This window comes from Gorilla gorilla, chromosome X (assembly GCF_029281585.2).
Source record: "Gorilla gorilla gorilla isolate KB3781 chromosome X, NHGRI_mGorGor1-v2.1_pri, whole genome shotgun sequence".
Lineage (NCBI taxonomy): Eukaryota > Metazoa > Chordata > Mammalia > Primates > Hominidae > Gorilla > Gorilla gorilla.
Window position 1 is genome coordinate 19247216 of NC_073247.2, and position 16679 is coordinate 19263894.

Consider the following 16679-nt stretch of genomic DNA (forward strand, 5'->3'; position numbering starts at 1 on the left):
GACACACAGTATTTTATTGAATCCTTCCTCTCCTGAGGAACATCTAGGGTGTTTGTAACTCTGTGCGAAGGCTAGGGCTGCCGTGAACAAAACTGTGCATCTGCCACGTCATCCATGGGCAAGTGTCTCTGCAGGAAACATTCTCAAAAATGGAACAGCTGGGAGAGCTGGGTCCCATATCTGATCATTAATACATTTTATTACTGGTGGATATTACCAAATATTTCTCCTCGGGGATTGTACCAATTTGTACTTGTACCAGAAGTGTGCAGGAGTTATTTGCAATACTTTAATAACCCAGTGCATTTGCGTCCTACCTCATCAGATGCCATCCTCTGGGAGATGATTTAAGAGGGATGCCTTCCATGACAATACCTCCCGGTCTGCACTAGGAGACAGACACGTGCCCCTAGGGGTCCCGCAAATGCATGCCTCATAACACTTCTCACACTGCATTGTGATTGCCAGGGTTCTTCATTTTCTCAAGCTCCCGAATACCAGTTCTGTCTTATTTGTCTTCTTTCACCTGTACTTCCTACCATGCCAAACTCACAGGAAGCTATTGGAGTGTTTGTAACATGAATCTTTAAAAATGGGCTGAGGTCTCTGTGGATTATATATACTTCCTAAATCAATTTCAAAATACAAAAAAATACAAGCAAGAAATAGAAAGCACATATTTTATTTTTATTTGTTTATTTATTTATTTATTTTTTGTGAGCAACAAGGCTGTTTATTTCACCTGGGTGCAGGCGGGCTGAGTCCGAAAAGACAGTCAGTGAAGGGAGATAGGGGTGGGGCCGTTTTATAGGATTTGGGTAGGTAAAGGAAAATTACAGTCAAAGGGGGTTGTTATCTGGCAGGCAGGTGCGGGGGTCACAAGGTGCTCAGTGGGGGAGCTTTTGAGCCAGGATGAGCCAGGAGAAGGAATTTCATAAAGTAATGTCATCAGTTAAGGCAGGAACAGGCCATTTTCACTTCTTTTGTGGTGGAATGTCATCAGTTAAGGCAGGAACCGGCCATCTGGATGTGTACCTGCAGGTCACAGGGGATATGATGGCTTAACTTGGGCTCAGCGAAAAAGCACATATTTTAAAAAAGCATTACAGTGTGGAGATTCCTTGAAGAACTAAAAGTAGAACTAGCATTTTTTTTTGGTTACTTTTGCATTTTGTTTTGTTTTGTTTTTAAACATGATACGCCGTTGTCCAGGGAAGGCAGAGAACAGTGAAGTTATTCCAGCCACAGAGAAAGGGAATGCCAGGGTGCAAGCCTCTCTTGCCGAAAGCCTTGGAGAATCTAGAAGAAATTTTTGGTCGTGGAGAGGCAGGAACGTGGATCTTGGGGCTGGACAGCCTTGGCCCAGGTTCAGGTCCTTGCTCTGCCATGTACTTTCCCGGACCTCTCAGTGGGGTCACTGGGCCAGCAGCATCGCATGCCCTGGGAGTTTGTTAGAGCAGAGCCCACTGAGTCAGATGTGCATTTTCAACTAGACCGCCAGGCGATTCTTAGCATGTTAAGGTTTGAAGAACATTGACCTGGGATTCTGGGCAAGCCAAATCACTCCAGTGTGCCTCAGGGTCCTTATCTGTCGCGTGGTGATAATGCCTACTTGAAAAGGTCGTTGTGATAATTCAATGAGGTAAGGTAGTCCAGCGCTGAGCATAGTGCCTGGTCCATAGGAGGTGTTCCATATTTATCTCCAGCCCGTGGACCTTCTTTCGGGAAGTTTAAATTTCTTTTCCACTCTCAAAATGGCCTCTTGGTTTTGAACTTGAAGCTGTTGTAGTGCTGCAGTCGGACAGTAGAGGGCAATCTCGGTATTGCCATCGCGGAGAGCGCGACACCAGGCTGTGTGGGTCCGGACTGAGACTGCGCGGGTCCCGACTGAGACTGCGCCGGTGCTGCCGGCCAGCACCTGGGTACCCGGCCAGCACCTGGGTCCCCACCCAGCTCGCTTACTTAGCAGCACCCCTTCCGGGGTCGAGAGTCCTGGGCCTGAGCCTGCAGCCTCGGCCATCTGGTCCCTCACTTGATCTCCCACTGCTAGTTATAAACAAATCTTATGCAAACCTCCCGGGCTCATCCCCAGTCCCCCGGAGCGGCTAGACGTTGATGAAGGATCCCTGGTCGCCTTTGGCCGTCTCGGGCTCCAGGCAGCGCCCCTTCCTCTGTGTGACGTGAGGTTCTGGTGGAATTTGGCATAGCAGCGCAACCCTCCAGGAAGTCTTGGTGATGGTCGCACGGTTCCCCTTCTGCTGATGATGTTTCGTTACTGTCACTGGAGAGTTTACCCTGGTTTTTCTTTCTTCTTTGCAGAGGGCCCGCCATCAGGTTTTAAGTCTTCATAATCGGTCCAGTCGAACAAGGCCACGTCCAGTGTGGGTATCACCTCCCCGTCAGGCCTGCGCTGTGCCTGGGGCCGCAGGGGGGCGATGAGCAGGATCAGGGACTCTTCTGTGGCAGGTGCTGCCTCAAAGGTGGTGAGGAAGAGCATGGTGGGGGCCAGACTGGCGGAAGAATCCTCCATGGTCGCATCCAGCGCCTTGGCTTCGGAGAGCTCCGCCTTCATCAGGGAGCTGGGACCTCCGACCAAGGCTCGGCCTCGGTGCAGCCTCAGCCTGTCCCTGCGTCTCTTGTACTCCCTGCTGCGTTTCTTGGCCCTCTACCACCCTGGACACCGATTCTCCTTCTTGGGGTAGGGCAACTCGAGCCCCAGGAGCAGGTCCTTGACCCGCAGCAGGCCTGCAGGACTCTGCTCAGGCAGCGGCCCCTCAGGCCCTGGCAGCCTGTAAGCCTCCCTGGTGGCGGTGAGCACAGCCCTATCCTGGGCCTCCCTGGGCAGGCCTGAGCCCCACTCCTTCTTGCCCGGGCCGCGCTGGCGGTGGTGGCTGGCCTGAGACGACCACAGCGCTGGGCCTGGGAGGTCGATGTGATTCTCGGGTAGATTCTAAGCAGGGGTGCCAAGTGCAAGGGCGTTTGCCAGGCTCAGCTCCAGGGGCAGCAGGAGGACTAGGACTAGGGTCGGCAGGGAGGAGGCGGAGGGGCGCCAGGCCGAGCACCCGCGGGAGCCTAGCGCAGCAGAGGGTGAGCCGCAGAGCGGGGACTGCGGGGTGGAGAGGTGCGCGGGCGGCAGGAGAATGTCAGAACTACCATTTGATCCAGCAATCCCACTACTGGGTATCTACCCAGAGGAAAAGAAAGGAAAAGAAGTCATTATACGAAAAAGATACTTGCACAAGCATGTTTGCAGCAGCACAATTCGCAATTGCAAAAACAGGGAACCAACCCAAATGCCCATCAATCAACGAGTGGATAAACTGATATATATATATACATATATATATACACATATATATATGTTTCATATATATATACACATATATGTTTCTTATATATATAGGTTTCTTTTATATATGTTTCTTATATATATATCAGTTTCTTATATATATATATGATAAAAAAAACTATGCAGTCATAAAAAGGAATGAATTAATGGCATTCCTAGTGACCTGGATGAGACTGGAGACTATTATTCTAAGTGAAGTAACTCAGGAATTGAAAACCAAATATCGTTATGTTCTCACTCCTAAGTGGGAGCTAAGCTATGAGGATGCAAAGGCATAAGAATGATGCAATGGACTTTGGGGACTCAGGGGGGAAGGGTGAGAAGGGGGTGAGTGATAAAAGACTCAAATTGGTTCAGTGTATACTGCTCAGGTGATGGGTGCACCAGAATCTCACAAATCACCACTAAAGAACTTACTCATGTGACCAAACACCACCTGCTCCTCAATAACCCATGGAAATAAAATTAAAATAAATAAAAAGAAATTTAAAAAAATAAAAAAGCATTACGAAGTCAAATTCAGAAAAAGAGATACAAACGTGGTTTAAAATGACCCAAAAATAACAACTTTCAAATTCTGAACACAGATAGGGATGGGGCTATTTGTTTGTTTTAGTGCCTATAGAAATTGTATTATAACCAGGCTTTTATAGTCATTTGTTGAAAAAAAAGTACAACATAAAGTGAATACACTAATCAAGGAAGCTGTATATATGCTATAAATATATACATTTTTCATATATGTCCATAGGGGAATGTCCATCATTCTGGAGAAGTTGCATGGAGCTGTTTAGTACATTTTAACTAATTTTCCTAAAAAAAAAAAAAAGAGAATTTCTCCTAAATTCAGACACTGCTTCATTGGTTAATTCATTTTTTAATCCATCCATTCACTCAATATCTCAGCAAATATTTATGGTGGCTTTTATTTTTTTTTCCTTTTAGTAAAGGACTATGCTAGGCCAGGCACAGTGGCTCATTGCTTGTAATCGTAGCACTTTGGGAGGCCGAGGTGGGAGAATCACTTGAGCCAGGAGTTGGAAACCAGCCTAGGCTCTGTCTCTACTAAGAATAATAGCTAAATTTAAAAAATATATTTTAAAAAAGGACTATGCTAGTTCTTTAAGGTATCCAAAGCTTATCTGACAAAAATCCCAGGCTCTGTAAATTTATAGAAGAGTGGGAAATAATTTTATCAGTAAATTATATCATTGTACTTAAAATGTTTCAATTTGGCTTTGATTTTAAGAAATGCAAGGAAATATAAAATGGTTTACATTAATTATATATTGCATATATTCATATGCAAATATTTAAATATGTATTAAAATGCATATGTGGTATATTATTCAACCTTGTTTGTGAATTTAGGAAAAAAGAGATTTGTACATTTTAAAACTTCTTTGTTTGAAAAAAAATTCTGGAAACTGTAAGTGCGAGCTATCTACATTAGTGTTTCTGTGTTTGCCAAAACAGTACTACAGCCCAAAGGGGAATGGTTGAGGACAGATAACTTGACCAAATGGCCCTGGCTAAAAAAAGCGAGGAGATTGCATCAAACTCACTCCAAAAGCGAATCAAAGAATACCTTGAAACTGCTGTCACTCACTTAGATTTTGCTTCCTGGTCCTTAGTGGTAGCTGATAAGGTTTAGAAATAAGCACATGTATCTGTCTATACTGAAGGGAAGAAGATAAATCTACTATGGCACCAGTTCCAAACACTGCATGAGCAGTCGAGAGAAACAATTTACCAGATCATGCTTAATGGCAAATCAGAAATGACAGGTATGAAATGACATGTATGAAAACATCGGGCTGCAACTTGAAAATACTGGAAAATGAGTCATCTATGTTTACAGAACCAATCAGATCTTGGACTGATAACACTTTGTAAGTTGCAATTGCTGGATATCATGTATCTATGTGATCAGGACCATCTGTAATGATGAATGGCTCATGTTCACACAGCTTCAAATGCCTGATTTCTGAAATGATCAACTATTTATTAGGTGTAAGGTAAGGGCAATGATGCATATGATCTTCTCTTGTGCTTAGAGATGTTAAAATTCACTTACAGAACTACGAAGATTATGACATGCAATAAAACTTCTAAACTATGCAGTAACATCCAAGGCAGGATTTTGTGGATTATGTGTTAGTAATGATATTTAAAGAGAATATTAACATTTTGTTAAGCAAATATATTAATATATTAATTATGTGATAATTTTCATTTTAATTACAATTAATTTTATCGTAAGCATCTTCTTTTCTATTTACACATAAAACTCCTACAAATTCAAATAATAAAAAATGATGTTTTTAATCTGTACTCAAGAATAGAGAGTCATATGTTTTGTATAAAGAGAGTCTATTTCAACATGGCAAAACCCCTTCTCTACTAAAAATACAAAAATTACCTGGGCATGGTGATGCGTGCCTGTGGTCCTAGCTCCTTGGGAGTCTGAGATGGGAGGATGACTTGAGGCCAGGAGACAGAGGTTGCAGTGAACTATGATTACACTACTGCCCTCCAGCCTGGATGATAGAGCAAGACCCTGTCTCAAATAACATAATAAAATAAAATAAAATATAAAATAAATAAAATAAAATAAAATAAATAAAATAAAAAATAAATAAAATAAAATAAAAATAAAATAAATAAAATATAAAATAAAATAAAAAATAAAATAAAATAAAATAAATAAAATAAAATAAATAAAATAAAAAATAAATAAAATAAAATAAAATAAAATAAAAAATAAAATAAATAAAATAAATAAAATAAAATAAAATAAAATACAAAGTGTATAGGTCAGCTGGATACAGTGGCTCATGCCTGCAATCCCAGCACTTTGGGAGGCTGAGGCAGGAGGATCACTTGAGGCTAGGAGCTCAAGACCAGCCTGGGCAACACACTGAGACCACGTCTCTACAAAACACACACACAAAAATTAGCCAGCATGGTGGCACACGCCTGTATTCCCAGGTACTCGGGAGGCCTGAAGTGAGAGGATCCCTTGAGCCATCGCATACAACTTGCAGCCAGGTGGAAGATAGTACAGACCTCAAAGCCTCCATTAACTCAACGAACCCCTTCCCCAGCACACGGACACATACACAAAGACTTACACTCATGGCACTTGCTTATGGGAGCCAGCGTTTCTCCTTGGGGGTAGCAAGGATGAGCTTTTTATTGTCACTGTGCCTTCTCAGTTTATGCAAGTCAATACCTTTGAACAAGGGCTGAGAAGAGGATGGAATCCATCCTACCTCCCTCTTTATAATGGTGCCATTTAAAAAATTATTTTGTAGAGATGAGATCTTGCTATGCTGGCCAGGGTGGTCTCAAACTCCTGGCCTCAAGTGATTCTCCCATCCCTGCCTCCCAAAGCGCTGGGATTATAGGCATGAGCTACTGTGCCCACCTAAAACAATGCCATTTTTAAGATGAGGTGCATTAAAGAAAGGGTGTATTTGGTAGGCAAAATAAGTACCCTCCAAAGATGTCCAGGAACTCATCCCTGGAACCTGTGAACATGTGAGACGACAAGGCAAGGGAGGAAATGAGTTGGAAGGTGCTAATGACAGGTACCAATCAGCTGACCTGAAACATGGATATTATCTTGGGTTAACTCTGGGGGAGTCCAGTGGAATCCCAAGGGTCTTTCTAAGTGTAAAAGAGGCAGGAGAAAGGAACCAGAAAGACAGCCACATGAGAAGGATCCAACCCCAAAAATGCTGGCTTTTAAGATGGAGAAAGAGGCCATGAGACAAGGAATGGAGGGAGCTTTCAGAGTCTGAAAAACACAAGAAAACAGCTCCTCCCCTACAACCCCCAGAAGCCACACTGCCCCACTGCCATCTTGATTTTTAACACAAAGACACTCATTCCAGACTTTACATTGAAACTACAGAACTGCAGGGCAATAAGTGTATGTTTTTATTTTTAATTCCAAACATTTCACTAACTTATTTTAATTGACGAACTTAAATGGTATATACTGTCTACACCAGGTTGCTTTGAGATATGTATACATCGTGAAATAGCTACACCGAGCTAGTTGAAATTTGCATTACTTCATCTAAGTATAATTTTCTTTGTGGTGAGAACTCTTAAAATCTACCCTCTTAGCAATCCTTAAAAATATAATACTATCATTATCTGTTGTCACCATGTTTTACAATAGAGCTCTTGAACTTCTCCTAACTGAAATCTTGTACCCTTTGGCCAACATCTTCCCAGCCTTCCACCTCCCCCAGCTCCTGGTAACCATCATTCTATTCTCTGTTTCTGTGAGTTCAACTGTTTTAAATTCCATATAGAAGTGAGATAATGCAGCCAGGCTCAGTGGCTCATGCCTGTAATCCCAACAATTTGGGAGGCTGAGGTGGAAGTATCACTTGAAGCCAGGAATTTCAGATCGGCCTGGGCAACACAGGGAGACTTCATCTCTAAAAAGAATATATATTTTAGCTGGGCATGGTGTGCACACCTGTGTTATCAGACACTCTGAAGGCTGAGGTGGGAGGATCGCTTGAGCCCAAAAGGTCAAGGTTGCAGTGAGCAATGATCACACCACTGCACTCTGGCTGGGCCAGAGCGAGACAATATCTCTAAAGAAAAAAAATGTGACTTCAAGTACACAGTTACTCACTTTATAGTAAGGGGTGACATAAATATCAACTGTTCCACCACTAAGTACATTTTGGCCTCTTTCTCAACCTTCCACTATAGAAGAAATAGTCAGGTAGCCCAGTATGTACAACAGAACTTGCACATGGACCTCCGCAGTGCTTCTTTTGCCTCTGTAACTACTGAAAGAGATCTCAAATAAGGATCTTCTTAGAAACTTGAAGTAGTACTTAGGAGTACTTATTAGTACCAACACACGCTTTGGGTAAAAGGAAAATCCTTTAAGAAAATGCAAACTTTAGGAATGAAATGCTCCCCACAAGGACTCACTTATTCCTGTATAAGTGATTATAGGCAGAAAAACACTATCTGAATGAACTTGCTTTTTTTCTTAAACTTGGAAAACCTAGAAAAAATAAGAGTGGTATATAGGGGCCAATTAAAATAAAAAGCACAAGGAAAAATGAGAGGAAGTCGCTCCTCTCCTTCCAATGGGAGTATTGTGTTTTGAACAATTCATGAATGGAATTTCAGAAACTCAGCAAAAGAATACATTTAACTGACTTACTCCAAATATATTCTGAATTTCATATTTACTAAATAAAGTGTTTCCAAATGAACATTTTTTTACATGCTGTTACATGTAAAATTCCTCTTACATGTAAAAACATGTACATCTTTTTAACATGTTTTTACATGCAAAAATATATTTTTAAACATGTTGTTGCATGTTGTTATATGTTGTTACATGTGAAAACATTAACATTAAAAAAAGGAAAGGTAGGTGAATTCATCATTCAAGTTTTTAGATGCAGGTATACTTAAACTTCCACATAATCCGTGAATATTAAACTGGAAAAACAAAGCACTCTACATAATTTACCTTGCCACAGATGTGAAATAATTGTAAGCATACATAAATGTTAACAAAATATTTTCAATCAATGCTAACGGGAGGTATCATTGAATGATGGACCAAAACAAACTAAATGTCATTTTGATGTCTGTGGAAATGACATACCCACAAACCAGTGGCTCAGCACTGATATTAATGTATCTTGCTCAGTTGCCTTAATTATAGTAGTTTACTTTTTTCAAGAACACAGATGTTAAGGTATTTTTAATAATTTTGATATGGCCATAGAGTATATCTATTTTTTGAAGTCCTACTTTCATTGGAATTGCCTCTTTATCCTAATGAGTAAATACAAAAGAATGCATAGATAGGATAGCTTTTGTCATCGTCTTCTTGTTTTCTGAGACAGAGTCTTGCTCTTGTCGCCCAGGCTGGAGTGCAGTGGCACAATCTTGGCTCACTGCAACCTCTGACTCCTGGGTTCAAGTGATCCTCCTGCCTCAGCCCCCTGAGTAGCTGGGACTACAGGTGCATGCCACCATGCCTGGCTAATTTTTGTATTTTTAGTAGAGATGGGGTTTCACCATGTTGGCCAGGCTGGTCTCAAACTCCTGACCTCAAGTGATCCACTCCCCTCAGCCTCCCAAAGTGCTGGGATTACAGGCGTGAGCCACCACACCCAGCAGATTTTGTCTTCTTTTATTAGAGAAAAATGTACTTTTCTATGCCTGTGCTTTCTACATTTTTGGAACTGATACAAATCCACAGAGGCCAAATCGAAATCTAAATTATCTTTAATGTTAAAATTTAATTGACCGTGTACATAACTATGCAATCCCTGCTTTCTCACAGAAGTGTCTAGGATTCATTCAACAGATCATAGAAACGAGGTCTGGCATTTAACAAATGACAGAGGAGCTATATGAATTTATACAACAATTATCAAAACACTGTCATGTAGTTTACTGTAGCTCAAGTTGTGCTTGTATCATATAACATAGGTTCAAGTTCTTTCTTCAGTCATCAGAATAACAGAGGTTGAAGAGACAACTGGGTAAGTGCCAACTTTTCCAAAACCTGTTTCAAAAAAAAATTTCAGTAACTGTGATACACATTTCTACAAATAAAATATTCCAGTGCTTACATCAATCCTGAGTTTTTAATCTTAAATATGCACTACTTACAGTTCTGACACGATTTTATTTAAAAACACGGCTAGTTATCAAGTTCACTTTCTTCACTGGAAGAAATGATGCAATAATTGTCTTTAGTGTCCTTGGCAGCCTAAAAGAAAAAGTCTAGTTCACTGACAAACCACCACTTTACATCTCACGTTTTAAACAGGGTTAATCAGATGTTAAAAGGAAACAGCTTTTAATATTCAAAGGATGCTGGTTATTTATTTCAATTTGAAAAAAAAACTGTAACCAATACATGGAGCTCCAAATACCCACTTAAATTTTTTAATGCCAGATTTCAGTGAAATATTATTTTAGCAGGTCCAATGTCATGTACTTTGCTTGAATAAAATGGGTTGATGAGCATCTTAAGGTCAAGATGGAGCAAAGACAGAAAAAGTCAGGCAGGCTTACCATGAAATATATTTTTTCAGCAGGTAGTGACCCATGTATTATCAGCAATAGTCTACGGAAAGTGGTTTCCATTGAAGGGATAAAATGGTTGGTGATATGACCTCATCAAGTTAGAGAAAAATGTAACTATGTTTGAAATATATACTATTCCCTCAACAAATAGTTCAACAGTTCCTACTCCTGAAAATGGTGTATGTTAATGCTGAGGAAGATGTAAAAAATGTAAGCACAATCTCTTCCATAATCCTGTGACATGAGCAAATGCACAAATAAAAAAATTAATACAAAAATTGTATAACTGCTATGGAAGGGCAACTCACTCAGACATGTAGCCAAAAATGGAGACGGATGTTGACTTAGTTGGCAAAAGGTTTAAATTGGTCTTAGTCAAAAAAAATTTTTTTTTAAAGCATTGTGAGGGAAGAGCATGAGAAAAGCATAAGAGTAACAGTGAATTCCTTCAGGGAAAGCTGTCAACCTGGATAGGCAGGAGCAAAGACAGAGGGCTGCAAGCCTAAGAGGGGGTCATGTAAAGGGGAGAGTCTCTGAATATCTAAGAACTGAGACGGGGCATCACTGACAGGCTGGGAAGAGGGAAGGGCTAGGAAGCATTTTAGGAAGGGGAGGGTTTTAGGAAGATAATATTGCCGATCAATGAAGGATGGCTCAGAAGAGAAGAGAGAACTCAGAAAAGAGTTTAATAGTAAAAGCAAGGAAGAATGAGGTCTTGAACTAGGGCAGCTGCGGTGGGAATTTTAAAAAAAATTTAAGGGCCATTACAGAGGTAAAACTTGCCTCATGATAACTGCATGGGAAGGATAAGGGACTTAGAAGAGTCCAAGATGATAGCAAAGTTCCTACCCTAAGTGGTAACATGTAGCATTAACATTGACAGGAAAACTTCTAGTCTCATGTTCATACCAATTAATAAATGGTTTTTGGGGAACGTTATAGCAACATTTTCTCTACTTGTGACTTCTATTTAAATAACTGTTTTGTGTATAGATCATTCTCAAGTTGCTTGAAAATTTTATTTTCAAACTCTTTTCTCAGTTTATTTAACACATCTCAGTTAGTGTAGAGGAGTGACATATGAACATGTCTTTTCACAAGGTTATTAAAAAGAATACCCTACCTCCCAGAAGGGAATTCCATTGTTACCTAAATAATGTACATCTACATGAAGAAGAGGTCATTGATGACAATTTGCTAATGTGCTATACGACAGCAGATAATTCACAATTCACAACGTGTTAATAATCTGCTGGCTTTCCCATTCTGTTATACATCTGAACCATCTCTTATGACTACAAATTGTCATGTAAAACCATTACTAGTCGCTGATAATTTTGAAAGTGAATATGCCATAAAACACTCCTGTATTACAGCAGGAAATAAAAGAGACACTCAGTAGTTACACTTGCCTACTTCCTATTTAACTAAAACTCTTGAAACAACACAAGTAAAAAAGACATCCAGAAAGGATTTGTGGTTTTCTTGCCTTCCACCATAGATTTGTCATTGATGTCCTGAAAACTGAAAATAAAATCTTCATTAAAACCCATTTATGCCTAGTGTTCCATTATTGGAATGCTAAGCTTGTGGGAATCATGTATCTCCTACCGCTCAAGAACATCGCCAAGGTCTGTTTCTTCACACACAAAAAACGTGCAGCCTCCGGCATAAATGTGTCAATGCGTTAACAATATACACAAGATGTATATTTCCAGGTAAAATTTCCAATTTACCTTTTCCTGTTCTAAATAACTCCCACAAAACTATTCACGAATCCTAAAAATACATTTACCAGTTATGTTAAATTTGGAACAATACATTCAAAGTGAAAATGGTAAGTAATTTAAAATGCATAACCAAAATGTCTTTCCATACATTCAGAAACAAACTTTCTTCTGTTATGCACGTGTTGTATTTTATAATGTATTATGTTACCAAATAGAACAGACCTTTAGTAATTGCTCAAGTAGCGGCTTCATCTCTCTCAGCCTCCAGCTCCTAACACCTGTAGGTTGTTGCCACCTCTTCTGTTTTTCTTGAAATGCTTTCTAGAAGCACAAAAAAATAGTGATGAAAATTGGGTAATTTTTAATACTTACAAAACATAATTCTGCATTAGCTTTATAGGAATACTCTTTAAATCTATACTTCTTAACACTTTCTTTTAAACAATGTTTATGACCAATTTTAAACAACTGTGTTCACCACCCATATGCTAAAATGATATAATAACCTTTTTCATCAGTGATTGAGTAAGGAATTTTCTTTCTTCTACATACATAATCAACACATATGTCTTAATTCTTGATTTTGAATGTAGAGTATTTGATGACCCTTCCTATAATTTGTTGACCACAGATGGGTAAGATATATACAGAAATTAACTAAGAAACATTCTTTCTTACTAAGATTTTAAACAGGTAATAAATCTTGGTCATTTCAGTATGCACACGGATGAACCTTCCAATAATGATTGCCTTTCTGCACCTTGACCTAATCTCCAACAACAGTGTTGTCCTCTCCTCTACGTGGCACTCACTTATACAGTCATCCCCTAGATTTTATCATTCCCAATGACTGCAACATCTACATAATATTAATAATAGCAATGATAAAGAGCAATCATGGGTCAGATCACATCCTGAAAAATTTAAATAAACCCATTACACAGGAACCTTTCAATCCTCCAAATAACTCTGACATAGGTTCTCTTACCATGTCTCCTTTTACAGATAAGGAAATTTCGGCACAGAGATAAATAATTTGCCCATGGTTCCCGAGCTAGCAATCGTCAAGCTGGAGTTGAATTACAAGCAGTGGGGCTGCAGTGTCCCAGCCCTTGACCACTGCACTTAGCTGTTTCTCCATCTTCCCAACATACAGCCACTACCTTCCTGCCACTGTAGGTCACTCACTTCAGTACTACAGCTCAGGAGTCTGTTGAGACCCAACACCCACTGAATGGAACACTTTTCACTGCCCATTGCCCACCCCCATGTGCTCAGGTAACTCAGTCCCAGCTGAAATTCCACAGCCAGTCATCATATCCCCATCCCTGCATCTATGCCCTGCCCAACTCTCCTTCTATCAACGTGCGCAGCTACACCCCAACCCAGGAAATTCCAACCCTACAGCTGCTTTTGCACAAATATGCCAACCGGGCTCACTTTAACTTCTTAATCGCTATGATGCTGACCTCAGTTGGACCCCTAATGCTGCGTGGCAATTATATTCCCCTAGTACATGAGTCCACTTATGGGCCCCCCTCTCTGGGCTCATGGTCTCTTCCTTCTTTGCTGGATTTCTGCATGAACTATTACTACCTGAGACATTGATACAATAGGTTAATCATAAAGCTAAGCCTGATACCAACAATTTGTTCTTCTTCCTCTTCCTCTTCTTCCTCTTCCTCTTCGTCTTCTTCTTCTTCTGTTTCTTCTCCTTCTCCTCCTCCTTCTTCTTCTCCTTCTTCTTCCTCTTCTTTCTCCTCCTCCTCCTCCTTCTCTTCCTCCTCTTCGTCTTCTACTACTATTACTTCTGCTGCTGCTGCTGCTGCGGCTTCTGCTGCTGCTGCTGCTGCTGCTGCTGCTGCGGCTTCTGCTTCTTCTGCTTCATCATCTTTCTGCTTCTCTGCGATGTATTCTTTAAGGACATTCAGCAACTTCCGAGCATGTCTATAATCACGTTTCTGCCTGTAACACATAATAAGTAATACGGTCATATGTCATAGAGAGATGAAAAATTAATCCTATTCAAACTAAAACTGACTTGACATAATTTATACTATAAAGTAGCAAGGGAGTAATAGCAGCTGAAATCTTCTTTTTGGGAAAAGGTGAAATGAGTTACTGTCATTCTGAAAGGATCCCTTCCTAACTGACTACTAGAGCAGCTATCTTAAATTCTTTACGTGCTGAAGACAAAGGAGGGTTTACTGCACTATAACTTTCCCAGAAACAATCATTTTCTCTAAGAGCAGTTTACTTTTCATTTCCTCAAACTAAATAACATATGGGTTCTCATAAGTAGGTTCAAGAATATCATAGCCATTCATCCCGTAAGATTTCCCAAAAGAAATACTTCACTTAACTCTTTCTCCACTTTGGCACAACAATGATTTTCTAAAAGGAATAGTGAAAACAATTTAACTAAAATAGATAACCTATTTACAACATAAGGTTGTCCCTTTCCACATAACTTAATATTGTTAAGGATCTACAGACTAAACGTTGAAGATATTTATCTTATATGCAGCTGCCATATTTCTAGAAATGGATAAAAATTAATTTTACAGGAAGACTATTTTTATCTGGAAGGCAAAAAGAGGTCATCTTCATTGGCTTTCTAGATGATATACCTCAATTCTGTTAAACTTAGGTTATAAAACAAAGAAACTTACCTGCTTAGGGAACAATCAAGTAAAATATGTTGCTCCCTAGAGACGCCAATATGTACAGGACAGTTTTTGAAATTATTTGCACCAACAAATACAAAGAAATGATATAAATATCATTATGCAAAAAAGCCAACAATCATACCTTTTTAGTTGTTTTTTTTTTCAAAGCACGTTCAATTGTGTTATTGGTTTTCCTGTAAGCTGCTTTATCTATTTTTATCGTTTCTCTTTTTGCAGCAAGGTCCTTTTTAATGTCAGCTAGATAGTAAATGAAAATGCATTAAAAGTTAATGTTGAAAAGTAGTTTCTTCGCATATACTGAAATCAATGTGAGACATGATGGTTCAGCAATATCGGAAGGACATTTACATTGTAAAATACAAAGATCATTTTAAAAAGCAAGATTTACTCACTTGTTTTCTGTAAAACCTTTTACGTATTAATATTAGTACTCTAATTCCAATTGGTATAACTGCAAATCACTTAATTTATGGATGGTGAAAAAAAGCAAGTAATTTTTGATTTTTTAAATGTGCAGAAAGCGTTACAAACACAGACTCTAATTTCTACATTTATAAAATGTCCTGTAATTCAAAGGACATGTTTCCATGAAATACTGTCACAATTCATTATGTAAAACATACAAAAAAGTATTTTATTTAATAAGACCATCAAAAGGGTAGAAATAACTTAGTATACAATAAGAAGAGCATTTTTTAAGCAATCTAGTGATTGATACTATTAACTGTATTTTAATAAAAGAAGCATCGTCCATGGGTATAAAAATTTAGGCTTAAGAAAGAAATACATTCAAAAACACTTTTGAAATATTTTCTTGGAGCTTTTTATATGACATTTTTATCCACAGTGCTGTGTTTCAGAAAACTGTCCTACTGAAAGGAATGCTTTCCTAAACATGGTTTCACATCAGAGATCTACCATCAATTGCTAAAAATAGTTTTCAGCAATCATAAAAGATCTGCACCATAATACAAATATTTTTTACATTCTCCATCTATAATGCTCAGTTAGGTAGCTCGCAAAACCAGCACTTACTCACCAAGCAGAGCAAAGCTTTCCAAATATACTGCTTGTATGAATTATCGCTAGAGAAGAGCTGAAAACTGAATTGAGCGTTTTAAAAATAAGAGTATTGTCTCCGCCGTCTCTACAGAAATTTTCTCAATTTTTTTTTGAAAATATGGTCCTATAACAGTCAGTGCAACTAACAGTTCACATGGCAATACAAAATTTATGAGTTTTTGGATCCAATTACATGTTTCTCACTGGGTAGAAAACTTGTCTTTCCTTTTCTAGTACACAGTTTATTACTGGAATAATAATAGAATATCATCATTTTAGATAATTCAATTTTCTCTTGTACTTTAAAGAAAACAAAATCAGAAAGCTGTGACAATAGAATAGCTAAATTAGGAACATAAAAACTCATATTAAAAACTCTTGAGTACATACGGACAGGAAGAGGGGAACAAAAGACACCTGGGCCTACTTGAGGGCGGAGGGTAGGAGGAGGGTGAGGATGAAAACCACCCATCAGGTGCTATGCTTATAACCTGGGTGACAAATAATCTGTATACCAAACCCCTGTGACACGCAATTATCTATATAACAAACCTGCACATGTACCCTCAAACCTAAAATGAAAGATAAAAAAACCTGATATATATACTTAATCTGTGTACACTAAAAGGAACGAATAGAGCTGTTTCTCCTCCAGTGTCCTCTAATATTCCCCAAATAATTAAATTTCCATGTGTATGAAAGAAAAGCCATCCCTCTCACTTCACCATTGTTAGAAGCATTCTCACATTC

The 16679-nt window shown here is 39.1% G+C and overlaps 1 protein-coding gene and 1 pseudogene across 1 annotated transcript in view; both read right to left on the reverse strand.

Moving 5' to 3' along the window:
* Positions 1–2105: 2105 nt before the first annotated feature.
* Positions 2106–6619, reverse strand: LOC101137746 (draxin-like; annotated as a pseudogene).
* A 3000-nt stretch (positions 6620–9619) lies between these two features.
* Positions 9620–16679, reverse strand: part of FAM9A (family with sequence similarity 9 member A) — a 41926-nt gene continuing 34866 nt past the window's right edge. The window contains 5 exon segments of the mRNA XM_055376838.1: positions 9620–9920; positions 10028–10127; positions 12400–12498; positions 13824–14142; positions 14981–15104. Of these exon segments, the coding sequence (XP_055232813.1) occupies positions 10059–10127; positions 12400–12498; positions 13824–14142; positions 14981–15104 (611 nt within the window). The 3' untranslated portion in view covers positions 9620–9920; positions 10028–10058.